This window comes from Lentinus tigrinus (genome assembly GCF_003813185.1).
Source record: "Lentinus tigrinus ALCF2SS1-7 unplaced genomic scaffold L226scaffold_8, whole genome shotgun sequence".
NCBI classification, from domain to species: Eukaryota; Fungi; Basidiomycota; class Agaricomycetes; order Polyporales; family Polyporaceae; genus Lentinus; species Lentinus tigrinus.
This window is the reverse complement of record NW_027137917.1, coordinates 39,901-55,842: the sequence shown is the minus strand read 5'-3', so window position 1 is coordinate 55,842 and position 15,942 is coordinate 39,901. Positions and strand designations below refer to the sequence as shown.

General features: G+C 56.4%; 6 protein-coding genes across 6 annotated transcripts; 3 read left to right on the top strand and 3 right to left on the bottom strand.

Annotated features, from left to right (window-relative positions):
• Positions 1-23: 23 nt before the first annotated feature.
• L226DRAFT_533343 (mitochondrial 37S ribosomal protein mS29) lies at positions 24-2,259 on the top strand. Its single transcript, XM_067680437.1, has 10 exons — positions 24-249; positions 308-366; positions 596-685; positions 743-844; positions 901-1,012; positions 1,064-1,156; positions 1,211-1,487; positions 1,548-1,692; positions 1,742-1,982; positions 2,038-2,259. Exons 1-10 carry the CDS (start codon positions 117-119, stop codon positions 2,133-2,135), a joined length of 1,350 nt encoding a protein of 449 aa, XP_067536802.1. The 5' UTR covers positions 24-116; the 3' UTR covers positions 2,136-2,259.
• Positions 2,260-2,479: 220 nt separating this feature from the next.
• On the top strand, positions 2,480-4,935 carry L226DRAFT_460614 (kinesin-domain-containing protein; the record flags this gene model as incomplete). The annotated part of the gene is made up of 7 exons (XM_067675602.1): positions 2,480-2,799; positions 2,890-3,775; positions 3,826-3,969; positions 4,023-4,136; positions 4,191-4,655; positions 4,717-4,836; positions 4,891-4,935. 7 exons carry the CDS (start codon positions 2,480-2,482, stop codon positions 4,933-4,935), a joined length of 2,094 nt encoding a protein of 697 aa, XP_067536801.1.
• Positions 4,936-4,992: 57 nt separating this feature from the next.
• Positions 4,993-7,327, bottom strand: L226DRAFT_552036 (DNase I-like protein; the record flags this gene model as incomplete). Its single annotated transcript, XM_067682852.1, has 5 exons — positions 4,993-6,346; positions 6,406-7,044; positions 7,097-7,164; positions 7,219-7,250; positions 7,304-7,327. The coding sequence occupies 5 exons, from the start codon at positions 7,325-7,327 to the stop codon at positions 5,205-5,207; spliced, it is 1,905 nt and encodes a 634-aa protein (XP_067536800.1). The 3' UTR covers positions 4,993-5,204.
• A 486-nt stretch (positions 7,328-7,813) lies between these two features.
• On the top strand, positions 7,814-10,128 carry L226DRAFT_521908 (uncharacterized protein; the record flags this gene model as incomplete). Its single annotated transcript, XM_067678728.1, has 3 exons — positions 7,814-9,009; positions 9,065-9,670; positions 9,726-10,128. 3 exons carry the CDS (start codon positions 7,814-7,816, stop codon positions 10,126-10,128), a joined length of 2,205 nt encoding a protein of 734 aa, XP_067536799.1.
• Positions 10,129-10,685: 557 nt separating this feature from the next.
• On the bottom strand, positions 10,686-13,748 carry L226DRAFT_521907 (uncharacterized protein; the record flags this gene model as incomplete). Its single annotated transcript, XM_067678727.1, has 13 exons — positions 10,686-11,219; positions 11,274-11,510; positions 11,557-11,777; positions 11,835-11,989; positions 12,309-12,364; positions 12,424-12,459; positions 12,508-12,944; positions 13,003-13,061; positions 13,116-13,151; positions 13,183-13,390; positions 13,441-13,597; positions 13,651-13,692; positions 13,743-13,748. 13 exons carry the CDS (start codon positions 13,746-13,748, stop codon positions 10,686-10,688), a joined length of 2,184 nt encoding a protein of 727 aa, XP_067536798.1.
• A 140-nt stretch (positions 13,749-13,888) lies between these two features.
• L226DRAFT_533336 (UBC-like protein) lies at positions 13,889-15,849 on the bottom strand. Its single transcript, XM_067680436.1, has 8 exons — positions 15,740-15,849; positions 15,600-15,681; positions 15,532-15,545; positions 15,389-15,481; positions 15,264-15,338; positions 15,177-15,205; positions 14,959-15,103; positions 13,889-14,715 (listed from the first exon to the last, which is right to left on the bottom strand). Exons 1-8 carry the CDS (start codon positions 15,764-15,766, stop codon positions 14,383-14,385), a joined length of 798 nt encoding a protein of 265 aa, XP_067536797.1. The 5' UTR covers positions 15,767-15,849; the 3' UTR covers positions 13,889-14,382.
• Between the last annotated feature and the right edge of the window lie 93 nt (positions 15,850-15,942).

Genomic DNA, 15,942 nt, shown 5'->3' with positions numbered 1-15,942 from the left:
GACGCCCAGTCTTGGACCCTTCGCCAACAACTCACTAGTCTTGGGCTGGTCTCGCCGCCTCCTGCTCTGCTCTTCGTGCTGCTGGACTGGGGTCGAGGAAGGATTTGACAGGAATTATGTCTCTGGCAGCAGCTTTTCGAGTCGGGCGGTCTGCATCCCACCCGGGAACAAGTCCTGCTGTCACTAGTGCTATTGCCATCCAGTCAAGAGGGTACGCTGCGCCAGCCAAGCCCGCGAAGAAGGTGGCATGTGGGTGTCTCCAAAAAGGAGAAGTACTGGAAGTATGTACTGAGACGTGGACGCGCAGCCAAATTCCGCCCGAATGCGAACAACGAGAAGGCGAAGCGGGCGGCGCGGGACCCTGGGGTGAGTACATGTTCTTCGGTAGAGAAATCTTGCATGCAGCCACAGCGCGTCGCCTTGTACCAGGTCGTGGGTGAGATAGCGACAGGAAATTGCTTGTACGCCTCGAAGCGCGAGTCGTTGCAACGCAGAGTGCACCTGTACCCCTTCCAGTCGGACATGGCGACACGCCTCGTGACGTTATGCAAGATACCAGGGTGCGACAAGACTCATGAATGTTCTTTCATTATAGCTTTTCCGCCCAATGCCGGCAAACAACCTGACGGACCCGGTCTTCCAAAGTGACCAACGGGCCGCGCTGCAGCTGCCCATATTCCGTCCGGTAGGTCGCGAGTTTGTGGAGCTCTCGCGCATCCGCTCACTGTCGCTTTTTGTGCAGGAAACTCTCACACCGGAGAAGGCAAACACGGCAATGGCATTCCCTTCTGAAGGCTCGAGGGCGCTGAAGGCCTACGGTTTGCCTGTGAACGTGCTTGTCGACGTGAGTAGCCACCACCCTCGTCCATTAGGATTTCTGAGTGATGATCGCCCTCGAAGTACATGCTGTTGGCGAAACCGTGCTCTGTCGTGCGGAAGGTGACGATTGACGCATTGGATTCGCTTGACAAGGCGGCAAGTACATCGAGCTCACAAACGAGGCTTGTGTTCAGTGAGTCTCAGTAATGTCCTCGCATATCTTCCTCTGACACATGCCTTCAAGCTGGCAAGTCTGGCTGCGGGAAGAGCTACTTGCTACTGCAAGCAGTGCAGTACGCCGTACAGAAGGAGTGGATCACCATGTACATCCCTCGAGGTTAGCTGCGGTTATGTGCTGTCGTAGGCTCCCTCTTACATCGCCTCCTTGCAGCAATCAACCTCGTGAATTCATCAACGTCCTACGTCTACGATGCTCGCACGCAGACCTACGGCCAACCGGCTTTCGCACAGCAGCTGCTTAAACGGTTCGCAGACGTGAATGAGGCGCTGATCAAGGGCATCAAGGTCCAGGGGTCGTATCCCTTCGAGGAACGGACGATCGGCAGCACATCCACGCTTACGGAGCTCATTAACGTGGGCCTGGAGTTCTCTCACCACGCGCCCACGGTTCTCAGCATGTTGCTCACCGAGCTTGCGGAGCAGACAAAGTATGTGCTTTCCAACAGGTTGGCGAGCTATCCCATTGACCGTGGGCTGTCGCGTGACAGGTTCCCGGTGCTGCTTGCGATCGATGACTTCCAGGCGCTGTACAACATGTCGTTCTACCGTGACCCATTCTACAAGCAGGTGAAGGCGTATCACTTGTCCTTCCCGAGGACGCTGCTTGAGTTCGCCAGTGGCAAGCAGGCCTTTGTAAGTTCACCCTTGAGTGGCCTGAAGTCTCCTACTGACCGTCTCACAGAAACGCGGCGCGGTCCTTGGCGCCCTCTCCACACAAAACACCACCTTCCGGGCGCCCTTGGAGCTCATTGAAGCCCTTGGCCTCGAGCCCGCACAGCCTTCAGGTCCTTATGTTCCTCGCGAGAAGGAGCTGGTGGAGTATGCGAAGGGCCTGAAGAACTTCGCTGTCCCAGATCAGCTGACGGTGGACGAGGCGGCGTCGATCTTCGACGTGTGGCAAAGCGCCAAGGCGTTGCATGTCTGTGAGTGTGCTGTGCGCAATCTATTCATACTTCTACATATTGACCGAGCATTCAGCGCGAGGCGACGAGATGTTCCTGTCGAAGTTCACGGAATCGGGTGGGAACGCGAGGGAGTTCGTGCAGAAGGCCCTACTGCAGACTGTGGCTATGTAGTTCGCTGATGCTCCGCTAGATATACGTACACCCTACTGCATGATCTACATAATAGCATAGTACTCCGGTCATCGAAGGCACCTGTGGCGGATGTGCAAAGGTGTTACAACGCGACGATCACGTGACATACGCGTCGCCTTGTCGAGCGCCTGAGGGGGTTTGGTTGACTTGCAATTGATCCTCGACCTCATCGCGTCCGGCGGTGAGCAGATCTCGCTAACTCCTCCGCCAACCACCACCCGTGCCGGAGCGCTATGTCTCGTCTCCCACGGTTGCGCTCTTCCTCCCCCGACCGACCTGGACAACCACTAGGACCGAACATCACCACCCGCGCAGGACCATCCATGGCTTCCGGATCGACATCAACGACAGCAAACTCGCTTAAGAGGAAGGCTCAGGAGAACATTGGTGCGGACCTCCAGCCGCGGAAACTTGCTGCCATTGCGGAGGGAGGGACGAACCAACCATTGCGGCCGTCCAAGGTCGCCCCGAACGCGAATGTGAACAGGCTGGGGAAGGGTCCGCCACCTCTCACGAAGCCGAGAGCACCCGCATTGACTAGCTCGACCACCACGGCTGCGACCAGGAGGACTACTAGGGCGACAAGTGCCCCACCCAAGACTGCACCCGTAAGACCACCCGCAAGACCTGCTTCGCGCACTACGTGAGTGATCTTACTTGCTGCATTCCATCTCCTACCACATTACCTTGTCCCATCGCTATTCCCGTTTCGCGTGATTCTGACCACGTCGAGTAGTGCACGTGCCACCGCCGTACACGACGACCGCTTCGATGTTCTCCAGCAACAAATCTCTGGTATTGAAGCTGCTCGTGCCGCCGACGCCGCCCGGCTCGACGCGGAGCTCGCCCAGGAGCGCGCCAAACGCTCTGACCTTCAAGCATCACATGAAGCACTCTCCCGCGAACTCACGAACGCAAAGTCGCAAGAGCTCGCTCAGCGCAAGGAGCTCTTCATTGCCTCCGACGAACTCAATACCCTCCGTCAACGCCATGAGCGCGAGATCTCCGAACTCCAGGCCGACCTCCGCAAGAAGGATCGGGAGCTCCGCGAGCTGAACGAGGACCTTCGCATGTATCAGAGCGATCTCGAACGTGAGCGGGAAACCGTCAAGGGCCTCAAAGCCACCATTGCCCAGCAGGCCACTGCTCAGCTCAGTCTCACGGCTCAGATTGGTGCAATGCAGGCTGAGAAGGCTGCGTTCCAGACGGAGTATGACCGTACCGTTGGGACAAAGGCCGACCTATCGATCCAGCTGGAGCGTGCGCAGAAGCGGATTGCCGAACTAGAGTGCGAGGCAAGGGAAGGCGAGACTGTCCGCCGCAAGCTGCATAACATGGTGCAGGAACTGAAGGGCAACATCCGCGTCTTTTGTCGCGTCAGGCCAATCTTGCGATCCGACATCCTATCCGACAAACTCGTCTCCTCGGTCTCTTCGGGGCACATCTCAGATGGCACGGGTAGCCCAGACCCCGAAGAGGAGGCGCGTCTGCGTGACGATGCTATGGCTCTCATTGCATTCCCTGACAAGCTCGATCACAAAGAGATTGTTGTCCGTGCTTCGAGTGAGAGCGCCACTGGCCAGGAGCGCAAGGACGAGTGGCAGTTCACCTTCGACAAGGTACAGGTTCCATCTGTCCCGCTCCACGCGTATATGCTGACAAATTGCAGGTCTTCGAGCCACATTCGTCTCAAGCTGAGGTGTTTGAGGAGATTTCGCAGCTGGCACAGAGCTGCACGGATGGATACAATGTGTGCGTGTTCGCATACGGACAGACCGGGTCCGGCAAGTCTTTCACCATGGAGGGTGGTCAGGTACGTTGCCAGCTCTATCAGAAACATGCAGGAGGAATTCACGTCTCCTGCAGACCCAGACAACCGCCGGCATGATACCACGTGCTGTTGAGCAAGTCTTCCGCGTTGCTGACGAGCTCAAGACTAAAGGCTGGCAATACAAGATGGAGGGCCAGTTCCTTGAGATTGTGAGTATCTTCCGGGTCTTTCTCTCTCACTGCTACTCGCTAACTGCTTCACAGTACAACGAGACGATCAACGACCTGCTCGGTAAGGGTGAGTTCGACAAGAAGAAGCACGAGATCAAGCACGATCCCAAGACCGGACGCACCACTGTTACCGACGTGAACGTCGTCCCGCTCTCCTCCCCTTCCCAGGTCCGCACTCTGCTTTCACTCGCGCAGGGCCGCCGCACTGTCGCGGCGACGCTCATGAACGAGCGCTCCTCCCGCTCGCACTCAGTATTCACGCTCCGCATCCGCGGTGAGAACACGCTGACGGGCGAGTCGTGCGAGGGCAGTTTGAACCTTGTCGATCTTGCGGGCAGCGAGCGGTTGGAGAAGAGTGGTGCGGCGAGCGACAAGGACCGGCTCAGGGAGACGCAGAGCATCAACAAGAGCTTGAGTGCGTTGGGCGATGTCATCGCGGCACTCGGCGAAAAGGGCGAAGGGAAGAGCGACAAGCATATTCCGTACAGGAACTCCAAGGTGCATATCCTTTCTGAACTAAACTGTAGCATTGGCTGAAGGCTGATGGTGTCGTGTTCAGCTCACCTACCTGCTGCAAAACTCGCTCAGTGGCAACTCGAAGACGTTGATGGTCCTGAATCTGTCTCCTCTTGCGACACACCTCAACGAGTCCTTGTGTTCACTGCGCTTTGCGACGAAGGTTCGTTCAATCTCACCTTGTGGCTTGACGACGTCCTCTGATTCCCTGTTGCAGGTCAACAACACCTCTATCGGCACTGCGAAGAAGCAGACCAAGTAAACTTATCACATATCACCCTCTTGTCGTCTTCTTTCTCAGTTTGCCGCTCTCGCTCAGGCTATCCGTCTGCTTTCTCTTACTATAGTTCTCGAACTACCTCCATCCCTCTCAGCTCTGTACCCTAGTACGTTCCGGTGTATACAAGTGTGAATCCTTGAGTAGTGCGATATGATACAGTGAGAACAAGATGTGAACGCCGAACAGAACTCCAAATCCAACGACACGCTGACAGCAACCAGCGATCCCCTAGCTGTAACTACTCAACCTGATTAGCTTCCACCTGACTTAGTCCGCTCTCTCTCCCGCTCGCGCATCACCTCCTTGCGCACCTCGCTCGCCCACTTGAAATAGTCGCACCGGTACTGGTGGTCCACCTCGTCCCTCAGCCGCTCAGCCTTGCCTTTGTCGTACCCAGGTCCGACCGGGCGCGAGCATAGGTAGAACTTCTTCCCCTTGTTCGGGCCCTGCTTGTTCACCGTGTACAGCCGCGTGGGCTCATTGTGGACGAAGCAGTTTGGCGGAGGAACGGGCGCGAAGACACTCGACCACGCTGCTTTCTTCTGCGACTGCGACCGAGACTGGGAGGAGGATGGAGTGCGTGGAGGCGAGGCTTCCTCAGCGAGTGCGAGCGCGAGGCGGTAGTCGGCGTCAAGCTGGTCGCGATCGGTTTCAGCCGTGTTCGAATTCGCCGGAGGGTCGTCGTCGATCTCAATGGCTTCAGGCCGTGATGCCTTCTTGTGCGACGAGGAAGATGACGACGCGGTGGGCTTGGCGAAGAAGGACGCGATGCTCACTTGTCCACTAGTTTGTTGCTTCCGCTTCTTGGAGTTGGTCGAGGCGGATGCGGTCTCGGAGGACTTTCGCTTCTGCGCGGTGATTGCTGGCGAGGGGCGGGTCGTCTGAGGCGGCTTGAATTTCTTCAGCGGTTCTGGTGGGGGCGGCGGAGAGGCGGATTGGGTTGTGGCCGGAGATACAGGAGATACGGTCTCGAGGGCCGGGTTGAGGGAGCTTACTGATTCTGATGTAGCACGATTGACTGCAGGCCCAGGGTCAGGAGGTGGTGTCGAAGAGGGGGAAGTATCATCCGTCTGCTTCAACGCAGCGTGTTTGCCGAAGAAGGCAGACAGAACTGTCTGCTTCCCCGCAAACTCGTTCCAGAATTTCGCTGCAAGGCGTGGAGGCTCCTTGAAACCAGGCGTCTGCTTCATTGCATCGCGCAAAGAGAGTGTTTCGCCGGACTGGAGGGTAATTTCATCGTGGAGGTCGATGAATATGGGGCAATGGTCGGATCCTTTGAGAGAGGGCTGGATGTTACCATGCGAGATCCAGGGTAGGAGTCCCTTGGACACGAGGATATAGTCCACCCGCGTGCCGTAGTTCGTCTCCCGCGCCTGGAGCTTCATGTTCCAACCTAACCATGTGGACGAGATTGAGTGATGGTCAACACAGGCGGCAGCAGAACTCCCTTACACGTGTAGAGCCCCTTGCGGTCGGGGTGATACTGCCGTACGATATCAATCATTGGCCCATTTGGGGCCAGCCACTTGTGGAACCAGCCCCTCGCTGGATGGTCGTAGAATGTGGCGATGTTGCTCGGGAGGTGGCCGTCACAATGATCCATGGGCGTAGCGCAGATATTGATGTCGCCCAATACAATGACTTCTCGGTGCTCCTCCTCGATGAGCTTGCGGACGCGCTCTTGCAACATGAGATGATAGTTCATCTTGAAGGATAGCCGCGCATCCGATGTCTCGTTCGGACAGTAGACGTTGATGAGGACGAACAACCCAAAGTCAATGACGAGTCCACGGCCTTCTGCGTCGAGCGCATCGAAAGATGAGGGCACTTCCCCATCTTCATCTGGGTAGAGATCCATCTGATAAGGATAGGGATACGAAGGCGATATGCGCTCTTCCGGTGACAAGGGCGAGTTGGGTTGGAGCTTGCCGGACAAACCCTCTTCCGCCTTGTGCGGTGTGACCTTGCGCGAATCGACATAGACCGCGACGCCGCTGTAGCCTCCCTTGGTAACCGGAAATGAGAAGAATGAATGGTATGGTCCTGGTAATGCGACGTCACGAGGTAATCCCGCACGCGCAGACTTCATTTCTAGCGTGTTTTCCAGTCAGCAACGCCATATTGGAGCCCGCCTGTGACATACCTTGGAAGCATATGATGTCCGCTTTGAGTTCGTCAAGAATGCCTTCGAAAGACTCGAACGTATTCCATCTAGACTCGTAACTCGTTAGCGTCGGTGCGTGAGATCTTTGATTCGTCGCTCACGGATGGTACTTGGGCAAGGTCCTGACACCATTCTGTGCTCCAGTGAGCGCCGTTTCGACTAGTAAAATGACACCGGCGCACATACTATGTTCCATGATAGTATCCGCATATGTGCCTGCTAGGTACTGAAGCTGGCCTTGCTTGCCAGGCTTCTGGCGGCTGGAGCTCTTGTATACGAGGAATCGGCCTAAGGCGCTAGGTAGGGCCCATGTCGGTTGATCCACTTACTAGTAAAGCGGTCACAAACTAAACCCCTCAACACCAAAGCTTATGCAGCAAACGAGAGATGGGAGGAGACGCGCCGACGGTGGTGGTTACTGGCCAACTCGAGGCGACGCGTCTGGCGCGGGTTGCTGGAGTCTCGTGACGCGCGTCGCTGCGTCACACATTTTACGCGAAGCTCCGAAGGCCGCGCTGCCAGCTGGGCGGGTGGCGCGACCAAGCTTTCAACTTCAAGTACTTTGCCCTCGAGTTCTCGACGTCGGCGTACGGCCACGGCATTGTCGAGCTTGTAGTATTCGCCATCACAATGATCTGGGTATAAGGCCTGCACATCAGCTTCGTTCGCTCTTTGTCCTACAGCGCTTGATCCACCATGTCGTTCAACGCACGACTTGGCTCGACTAACTTTCACCGTCGGCGGCCTTTTGACAGACCGCAGCGGGCACCACCTAGGCCCTCGGAGGACACTCAACCTAACGAACTCCTTGCCAAGCAGAAAAATACTGTCGCTCCTCCCGCAGTGAGAGCCTCCGCACCTCCTCGTAAACCATGGAAGGATGCAGCTCGCAGAGGCGCGGTGCATCAGCCGCATCCTTTTTCTCGGGGGAATTCAAGTGAGAGACATGCGATTCGGTCTTCGGGCGAGCCACACCCTCCGTCAGGGGGTCCTTCCTCGTTTGGAGGTATACCTGTGCCATCGTTCGCCGATGTCAAGCGTCCCTGGACTTCAGCAACAACAACTTCTCGATCTGCCAGCAACACGGAGCGCATTTCACAGAGCACTCCCTTCCCTCCAGATCCGCCTGTCAACCCTGCATCCTTGGACACGGAGCGCCCGCTATCGCGGACAAATCAGCGAGATGTTCATCCTCTTCCAGCCCGTCAAGCGGGCTCGCTGGACGCACACGGTCCTTCGTTCTCAAAACAGAAGCGGCCTCGTAAGCGACGCAAGACTTCATCGCAAATCACGGCGAATGCTCCATCGCCTGTCCGCAGCGACATGTCTCAGAGGCCCATAAGGTCTACCCAGTCCACAGAGGATCGTGATGCAATCCAGTTGCGCCCTGCAAACTCGCTAGGGGCACCAATCGTCGGGACCGAAGTCACACTTCCCCCCAATCCCAACCTCTCCCAGGTTCACGCTCGCGCCTCTGACTTGCTGCTCAACGACCTCGCCATGCCTGCGAGGCAAACTGAAGTCCCTCCTGGAAAGCGTCGCAAGCTCACGCCCACCCGTGTCCCATTAGTATCAGGCCCTACTGAGCTTCCTCGGAACAGCCAGCACGACACCTTCCCTGCGTCAATCTCATCTCAAGTAGCCTCTGAAATGGGATCGGGATCATCAGTAAAGCGTGAACGTAGCCCATCCCCCGTCTTGAACGCTGGCGCACGGCTAGTCACGCAGGGATGTGTTCGAGTTGCGCCTCTCCCATCCAGCTGTTGGAAGACCCACTCGGGTTACCAGGCAGCCCGTCAGCAACTGGCCAAGGCAGAAATGGACAAGCTCCGCAAATTGGGTCTTCAGCCGTTGCGCGTCTTCACCCGCGAGGATGGGATGGTTATCGACTGGTACGTTCACTCCTTGCATAGCACGGCATTCATTGATCTTTGGCTTTGCATGTAGGAAGAGCGACGTCCCTGTGTTATCAGATACTTTGTGTCCACCAATTCCCGGGCAGCAAGACCGTCCCGGAGTTGATGTTCACGAAGAGGCCATGGTGCAAGACTACCTCTTCCCTGCTCGTATACCTTTTGGTCAAGGTGCAGGTCCTGTACCACCTCCTACGGTCGTTCAGGATACCGGTTGCCGGGACGTCCAAATGGCCGGTGACCAGCGCGCTCCACAATTGACCTCCCGGGAACCAAGCGGCGATGAGATGAGAGCGAATTCACGCCTTGTCCCACGTTCTTCCATACTGACGGATGTCATCGACCTCACGAAGGAGGACGACGTACCCATTGTTCCTGAGCTACCATCTGCGGACGTTCCACACCCATCCTCGGTGAATCAAACCCCCGCTACGTATAGCGACACCGGAGAGCGCAACGCACTCATATTGTCGCAGGCTGCGTTAACCAACTCCGATGGTTCTCGCGCAACCCCAGATTTCATGTCTGCTCTCAGTCACAATCACAGCAGCCGAGTACCGCTCCCTCGCACGGTGTCCATATCATCCGACAACTCAGACCTAGACGAGATGGAAGCGGCTGCGCTCGACTTCCTGAAGCGGTACGTACTCCGCCCATTCGCACCCATTTCCCACAACCCATATGTCTGCCCATAGGTACATGATCGCATTCTCCGAAGATCGCGCAATCCTCGCCCGGGCATATTCTCGCATGGCGACACTCTCCATCATCGCGCACTCTGACCCCGGGGGCATTTCAAGCAGCAACCACGCCCCACACCAAGGTCGAGCGGACATCGTGTCGGCGCTGCTCGCGCTCCCAGACGAGCAGCCGCTATACGACGAGGTCGGGGAGGGCATAGCGGAGGTCGATTGGGACCTCATCCACGTCGAGGACACGAATGACGTCTTGCTCATCTGTTATGCCACGCACGATCGCGCCGCCGTACCGGGGTCGGGGCTAAACGACAGGCGCAAGGGCAAGGGTCGCGCAGACAGGTGGGCGTACGAGCAGCGGTTCCTTCTTCGGCTGCGGGAATGGGATGTCGAAGATCGGTGAGATACCATCTAGCAGAACGTGGGACGTATATCTGACTGGCTTGTGCGCAGGACTACCCCGGGATTATGGCCTCTGGTTGCAGTTTCGCACCAGATGACGATCAAGCCTCTTGCTCTTTGATCTCTAGAGTAGCTTCAGCGACTACCAGCCACATGTGACTGCTACGAACATACGAACATACTAAGTAAGCGTATTCAATCTGGCTGTGTTTGGACCGCTTGCCTCTAGGTAAACCATGACGGAATAGACGTACGCCCGCCGCGACTCGCCCCCTTCTGCCATAGTCCCACGATCTTAATAACCCTTGCCGCCACCTTCGCTCGGCCCTGGTATGGGAAAGGCCACGACGAAGAGCCATGGTTTCTTGAGTGATCGGAACACAATTGTGGTGTGTGAGAGTGATCTGCGACTCCTCTCTAGCGTTGGGTATCGGTCGTCAGTGTGGTCGTCACGGAAAGCAGTGTGAGGAGTGGATGCCAGATGGACGGCCGAGGATACGATGGATACATAGCAATGGCGAAAGCGAGATAACGCGTGTTGGAGGATAGGAAAAGGTGTCAGTCCAAGCCAGCCGGAGTGGGAGCTGTTGCCGGCTCGGAGCTCCTCAGGATCGCAAGAGCCCTGTCGATTGCCGCACACTGGTCCTCGCTCAGCGAGGCGAGCCGTCCATCGAACATGGCTGGCGCTTCGAGGGCCTCCACCATGTCCTGGAAAGAGAGAACGATGTCGCGGAAAGGGACAACGGCGTCAGAGTTGTCGCGGTGGGCGGACAGTGCGCCCACAACTGCTTTTTTGGCGAAGTAGAGCTTTTCGTAGATGGCGGCGAGTTGTGCGGCAAGTGGCTGCTGCTGCATCTCGTCGAGCATGGATCTGACAGTCTCCAGATGCTCTTTGAGGTGTCTGAGCTGAGCGAGGGTTTCTGAAGCCTCTCGCTTAGTTTCTTCGAGGTTGGTGATTTGCTCGAGCGCGTCTCTTACCGACGACTCCTCCGAGACACGTTCACGCATCGCGATGTGGACAGAGATTCCGAAAACTTCAGCAGCAGTGAAGATGGCCGAGAGCAGCGGTGAGTAGGGGATAGAAATGATGGACTACGGAGGTGCACTTCAGCAAGTTCCAAACGTGGTATGATTTGGAGGTCATACCATGGCACGAACAACAGCCTGAAGATACACCTTGCGACGGTGGTGGCGGTAGGCCAAGACTATGGCCTCCTGGGCTTGAAACAAGCGTTCCGACTCCTTGATCCAATTGAGGCATGCTTCACCCATGTCCGTGAACAGCTTGCGTTGCTCGAGATACAAGCGCTCGTGCTCGACACTTCCCTGCTTGCACACAAAGCCCGGGGCTGAGGTGAGGGTCTCAATGGCAATCTCGAAGCTCTACTACACGATTAGCAGTTGCAGCACGCGGACCGGTTGTGCTTACGTTGGCGACAGTGTCCCGGTAGGACACAAAGGGACCTCGAATGTCAGGAGGAAGTATTCTTGTCGCGTCTCCAAATTCAATCGCTCTTTTTTGAATAAGCTCTATGATTGAGTTGAAGGCCTCGATGGCAGATTTCACTTCAGCGCGAACTGGTGGAAGGACGAGTCTGAGTGCGATCGGACGATGCGAGTACCGCTTGTCCTCCGGTACTCGATTGCGCCCTAAAATCAGTGTAGTTTGAGCATATCTAGATACTGAAAATGTCCGCACTAACATACAGCAGTCACACGGTGGGTCGTTGTGCTTTTGCGGCTCTCCGGACGCGATAACAGTGGCGGAAGTGGTGGCAACGTTCCCAGGACTACCTTGAGATTGTACGTTGTTCGCAGGATTTTCAGTAACGTTCTCAGGATGGCTATTTTCTGTGTTCATACTGTAGTGGAGAAGAAAAGGGAGTGGCGGATCGTGGTGGGTCGTGGTTGCAGGTAAAGGCTGGACTGCGCGTAGAGGAGCCAGACGCCGGAGCCGTCGACCAAAAAGGCAATTCAGTGTATGAGCCCAGTGACCAAAACTTCAACTAATACTTCGAATCATGACCTCTACTTAACCCCCAAGTACACTACCGTACGAGCACAGTCAACATCGAGTGCGACCTGAATAGAACTGGTCAGTGTGGAAGTGCAACCGTTGTTGCTTTTCATCTTCTAAAACTCCCGCTAGTAGGACGGCTAGGCCCCTCCCCGTCCATGTACGAGTCCATCATATCCTCATCCTCGACGACAAGGGCGATTTCGGAGTGGCCGTCACCCTGTTCGCGTTGTGAGATAAAAAATGCACGTATATCATGTGTGAAGTGGAGCAACAGACCTTCTGGCTACGGTCGTTCAAGTTCGCCGAGCCCATCTAATCATCACAGTCAATACCCCGCCACGCTCAGTAGTCTGAACTCACGCTAAAACGCCTGTCATCCACAATCATGACCTTGGAGTGGATGTACAACAATTCCGACACGAAGGCGGCGCGCTTCTGGTCCTCGGTCCCAGCCCCGCGTTTCTCAACGAGACTCGTAAGGTCGTGCAACTTGTGCTGCACCACATTGTCCGAGATAGCCTCGTCGCTGCGGAGCTCCTGCGCGGCTTCGCGCCAGTGGTCGACAATCTCGCGCGCCTCCTCAAGGGTGCCGGGCATCGTGTACGTCTCCGTCTTGAGCTCGGACTTCTTGCCAGATGTCGTCTGCTCCGCGAGTGACTTGTCCGTGGGGATCGCGACGGACACTTCCTTCGGATCCTCGATGCCCTCACCGCGGCCGACCCAGATGTGGCCAAGGGCGACGTTCAGCTGGTGGGAGGAGACCCCGCTGCGCTCCTGGATCTGCTTCATGTACGAGCCTGGCACCCAGCAGGCCAGCACAGGATATGGAGACACAGCAGAGGAAAGACAACGTACCCCAGGGCGCGTTGATGCGGTCGTACGCGCGGAAGTGGTAGAAGCGAATGTAGTCGGATCTGCCATTCAACTTCGTCAGCTTTGAGTAGCATGGTCACCAAAAGGGCACTCACGGCTCATAGCCAGCCTTGCGGACCTCCTCGTAGATACTGTGACCGCCACGGTTCATGCGCAGCGCACATCTCGCCATCACTAGCTGCCGTTGGGGAAACGGCGTCCGTCGGCGTGCTAAGGACATCGACTTGAACAATCCTGAAGCCTTGAAGGCTGCGGGCAAAGGATGTCATGCTAGTTGGGAGAATGGCGCAGGCGAACGCAAATTTGGTGTGAAAGAGGCTGGTGCGGTACTGGCCGGCCATGATCGTCTTGACAGATGTCTCGCCCTTGACTACGCGCACGATGAGCTGAGGTTCTCTCTCCGCGACTGATACTACTCACCTTGTCCAGCAAACCCGGGGACTTCAGGAATGACGACCACCATGCGGAACTTGGTCCCTTCGTGGCCAGCGCGGACGATACGCTCGACAAGCGCCTTCGCGATTCTGGTTCTGCACCGGGCCGTCGTCCTGTGTGTTGGAGATGAAGAACTGGTTCTCTGCACCCCATCATGAGTAACGAAATGCCATATCCGACTGCGAGATTACGTACCGATGTAGATGTAGTGCTGAGATTCGCGGATGAGCTCAATATCTGGGTTGTATGTCAGCCCGACCCTCAACTGAAAAGAGCGACTAACGTACAGGCATTTTAGATGCTGCGCTCGGTGAGCACACCGTGGCTCCAATCCGATACGCTGCGGACCGCCTGGAAGCGACTCACTATATATGATAGCGATTCCGTATCTTGGAGGTCTTGAATAACCAGCTCAACAATATTGTAAATAATACGTGGCATGCGCCAGACCTTGGCACCTTACCTTGTGCCGGATCAAGGTTCATACAATAGAATGAGATGATTCATTTCTGTGCTTCTAGACGTACACACCGCGCGGTAATGCGACGGACCCGAGACCGTGATAAAACGAGTGGGGTGGGAGGAAATGACAGGAGTCGTGAAGCTATGCCACCAGTCAAGTCATGGCAAGCGACAGCCCCAGCCAGATGAAGAACCCAAGGGAGTGTATGTGTGAATAAGAGGGGGGGAACAAGGCGACAATCAACGTAAACAAATCCGAGTCCGCCATGATGATTATGATCTTAGACAACTACCATGTAGAGAGAGGAGAGGTGGGATGGGGAAGAGTGAGGTAGGAGGTGCATACATCCACGTAGTCACGTTTCGTACACGCCAGAATCACCCGCATACGTGCACGCGGACCCAGTCAACCGCGCTACGACATTGGTAGCAGATTGCTCCCATGCGCCCGCACGGTGGGCAGAGTCAATTGCTCGACGACAGCCGGGAGACGACCAGTGCGAGCGCGAGAATCACGCCCCAGCGCCATTTCTCCCAGATCATCTGCCGGACGGACGCTGTCCAACTCTGCGCAGCGTCTGCGTTCGTGCCAGGTGTTGTCCGCGTCACCGCCTTGTCCGCGGGCGCCGCAGGCTTGGCTAGTGATGACCCAGGAGCAACGGCGGGTGGAGAAGCAGGGGCGGCGGCAGGCGTGGCGGCAGGTGTTGGGGTGGCAGAGGAAGCGGGGGTAGGTACTGGGGATGTCCCACGCTCCTTCTGGGCCATGTTCGGGACATCACGCATTGTCGACGTGCAGTACTATGAGGTAAGATGCATCAGCACGTCATTCGAGGATAGCTAAGAAACAAACAATGGGCAGGAATCATCTTGAGTGGGGCGAGGTGGGATGATACCGCAGCAAAGGAAGATAGTCCAACAAAGATAGCAACGATGGCCGAGAGGCCACAAGTGAGGCAAAAGGGTACTTCGTCTTTCAAGATGAATGCCGCGGTCTTCGATGCCGAAGGTGCACAATCAGACAGATGACGGCGAGGGACTCACATCTGGGAATGCTTCCTTGAACCGCTTCTGTTGTATATTCCATGAGTGGCTCCGGACGGCATAGACGCGCTTCTCAGCATCGGTTGTGGTTACCGACCCGGTTGTCATCTCATCTGAGAGCATGAACGACAACAGACCGGTCAATCTGTCGAACGCGATAGCCACAGGAGAGAATGCATTTAGATGAGCAGAGCATCGTGTGTGGAGGAGGGACGTACATCGTTGCTACACTCCATGCGGGATTCCACTGGTCGGTAGCTAAGTACAGTCTGCAAAACGACATATAATTCCAAAGGTGAACTCACAGAGCCGGGATGGAAATCGGACATTGAGAAACAGATCTTCTTATCGGGTTGAAAGCGACCGGATGGCGTCAACATCTGCATGGCAGTGAGGGTTGGAGGACCGTGCGGAGAGTTCAAGTACACACCTTGATCCCAGGGGGCTTGAACGGGTATTCCGGAGGGAACAACAGGACACCATGGTACTCGCCACCAGCAAAGGGCGAGTCTGGAGGACCTCGCTGTAGCGAATGTAAGTCTGAGGGAAAGCCCAGCTCGACTTGCCGCTTACAATGATGTAATTCCCTGCCGAGAGCGCAATCAGGGCATGCCGACCGTGGTATCTGAAGCATCACTCACAAGTCAGGATGTTCTTCTCATCCGGGGCAGCCCAGACGAACGGAGGGGGCTCCTTCTGCATGGCGATATACTCCTTGCTAAGCTGTGAACCGGTAAGTCCAGACTGAGGCATCCCAGAGTGTGTGCGGACGATAACGCACTCGCTTGTATGCAGCCTTGCTAGCCATGGTCGACAGAGAGGGCGGCGAGGAAGATGGCGGAGAGAGAGAGGTCGTGGTTGGTGTGAAGGGCGAGTGCGGGTCAGGGCGAGTCGGAGCTGTCTGCTGCCAGTGCCGGCTCACGTGGCTTTACATAGACCACAGTGGCGCCGGCCCCTGCCTTGTTCGAGACGGCGACAACGGCG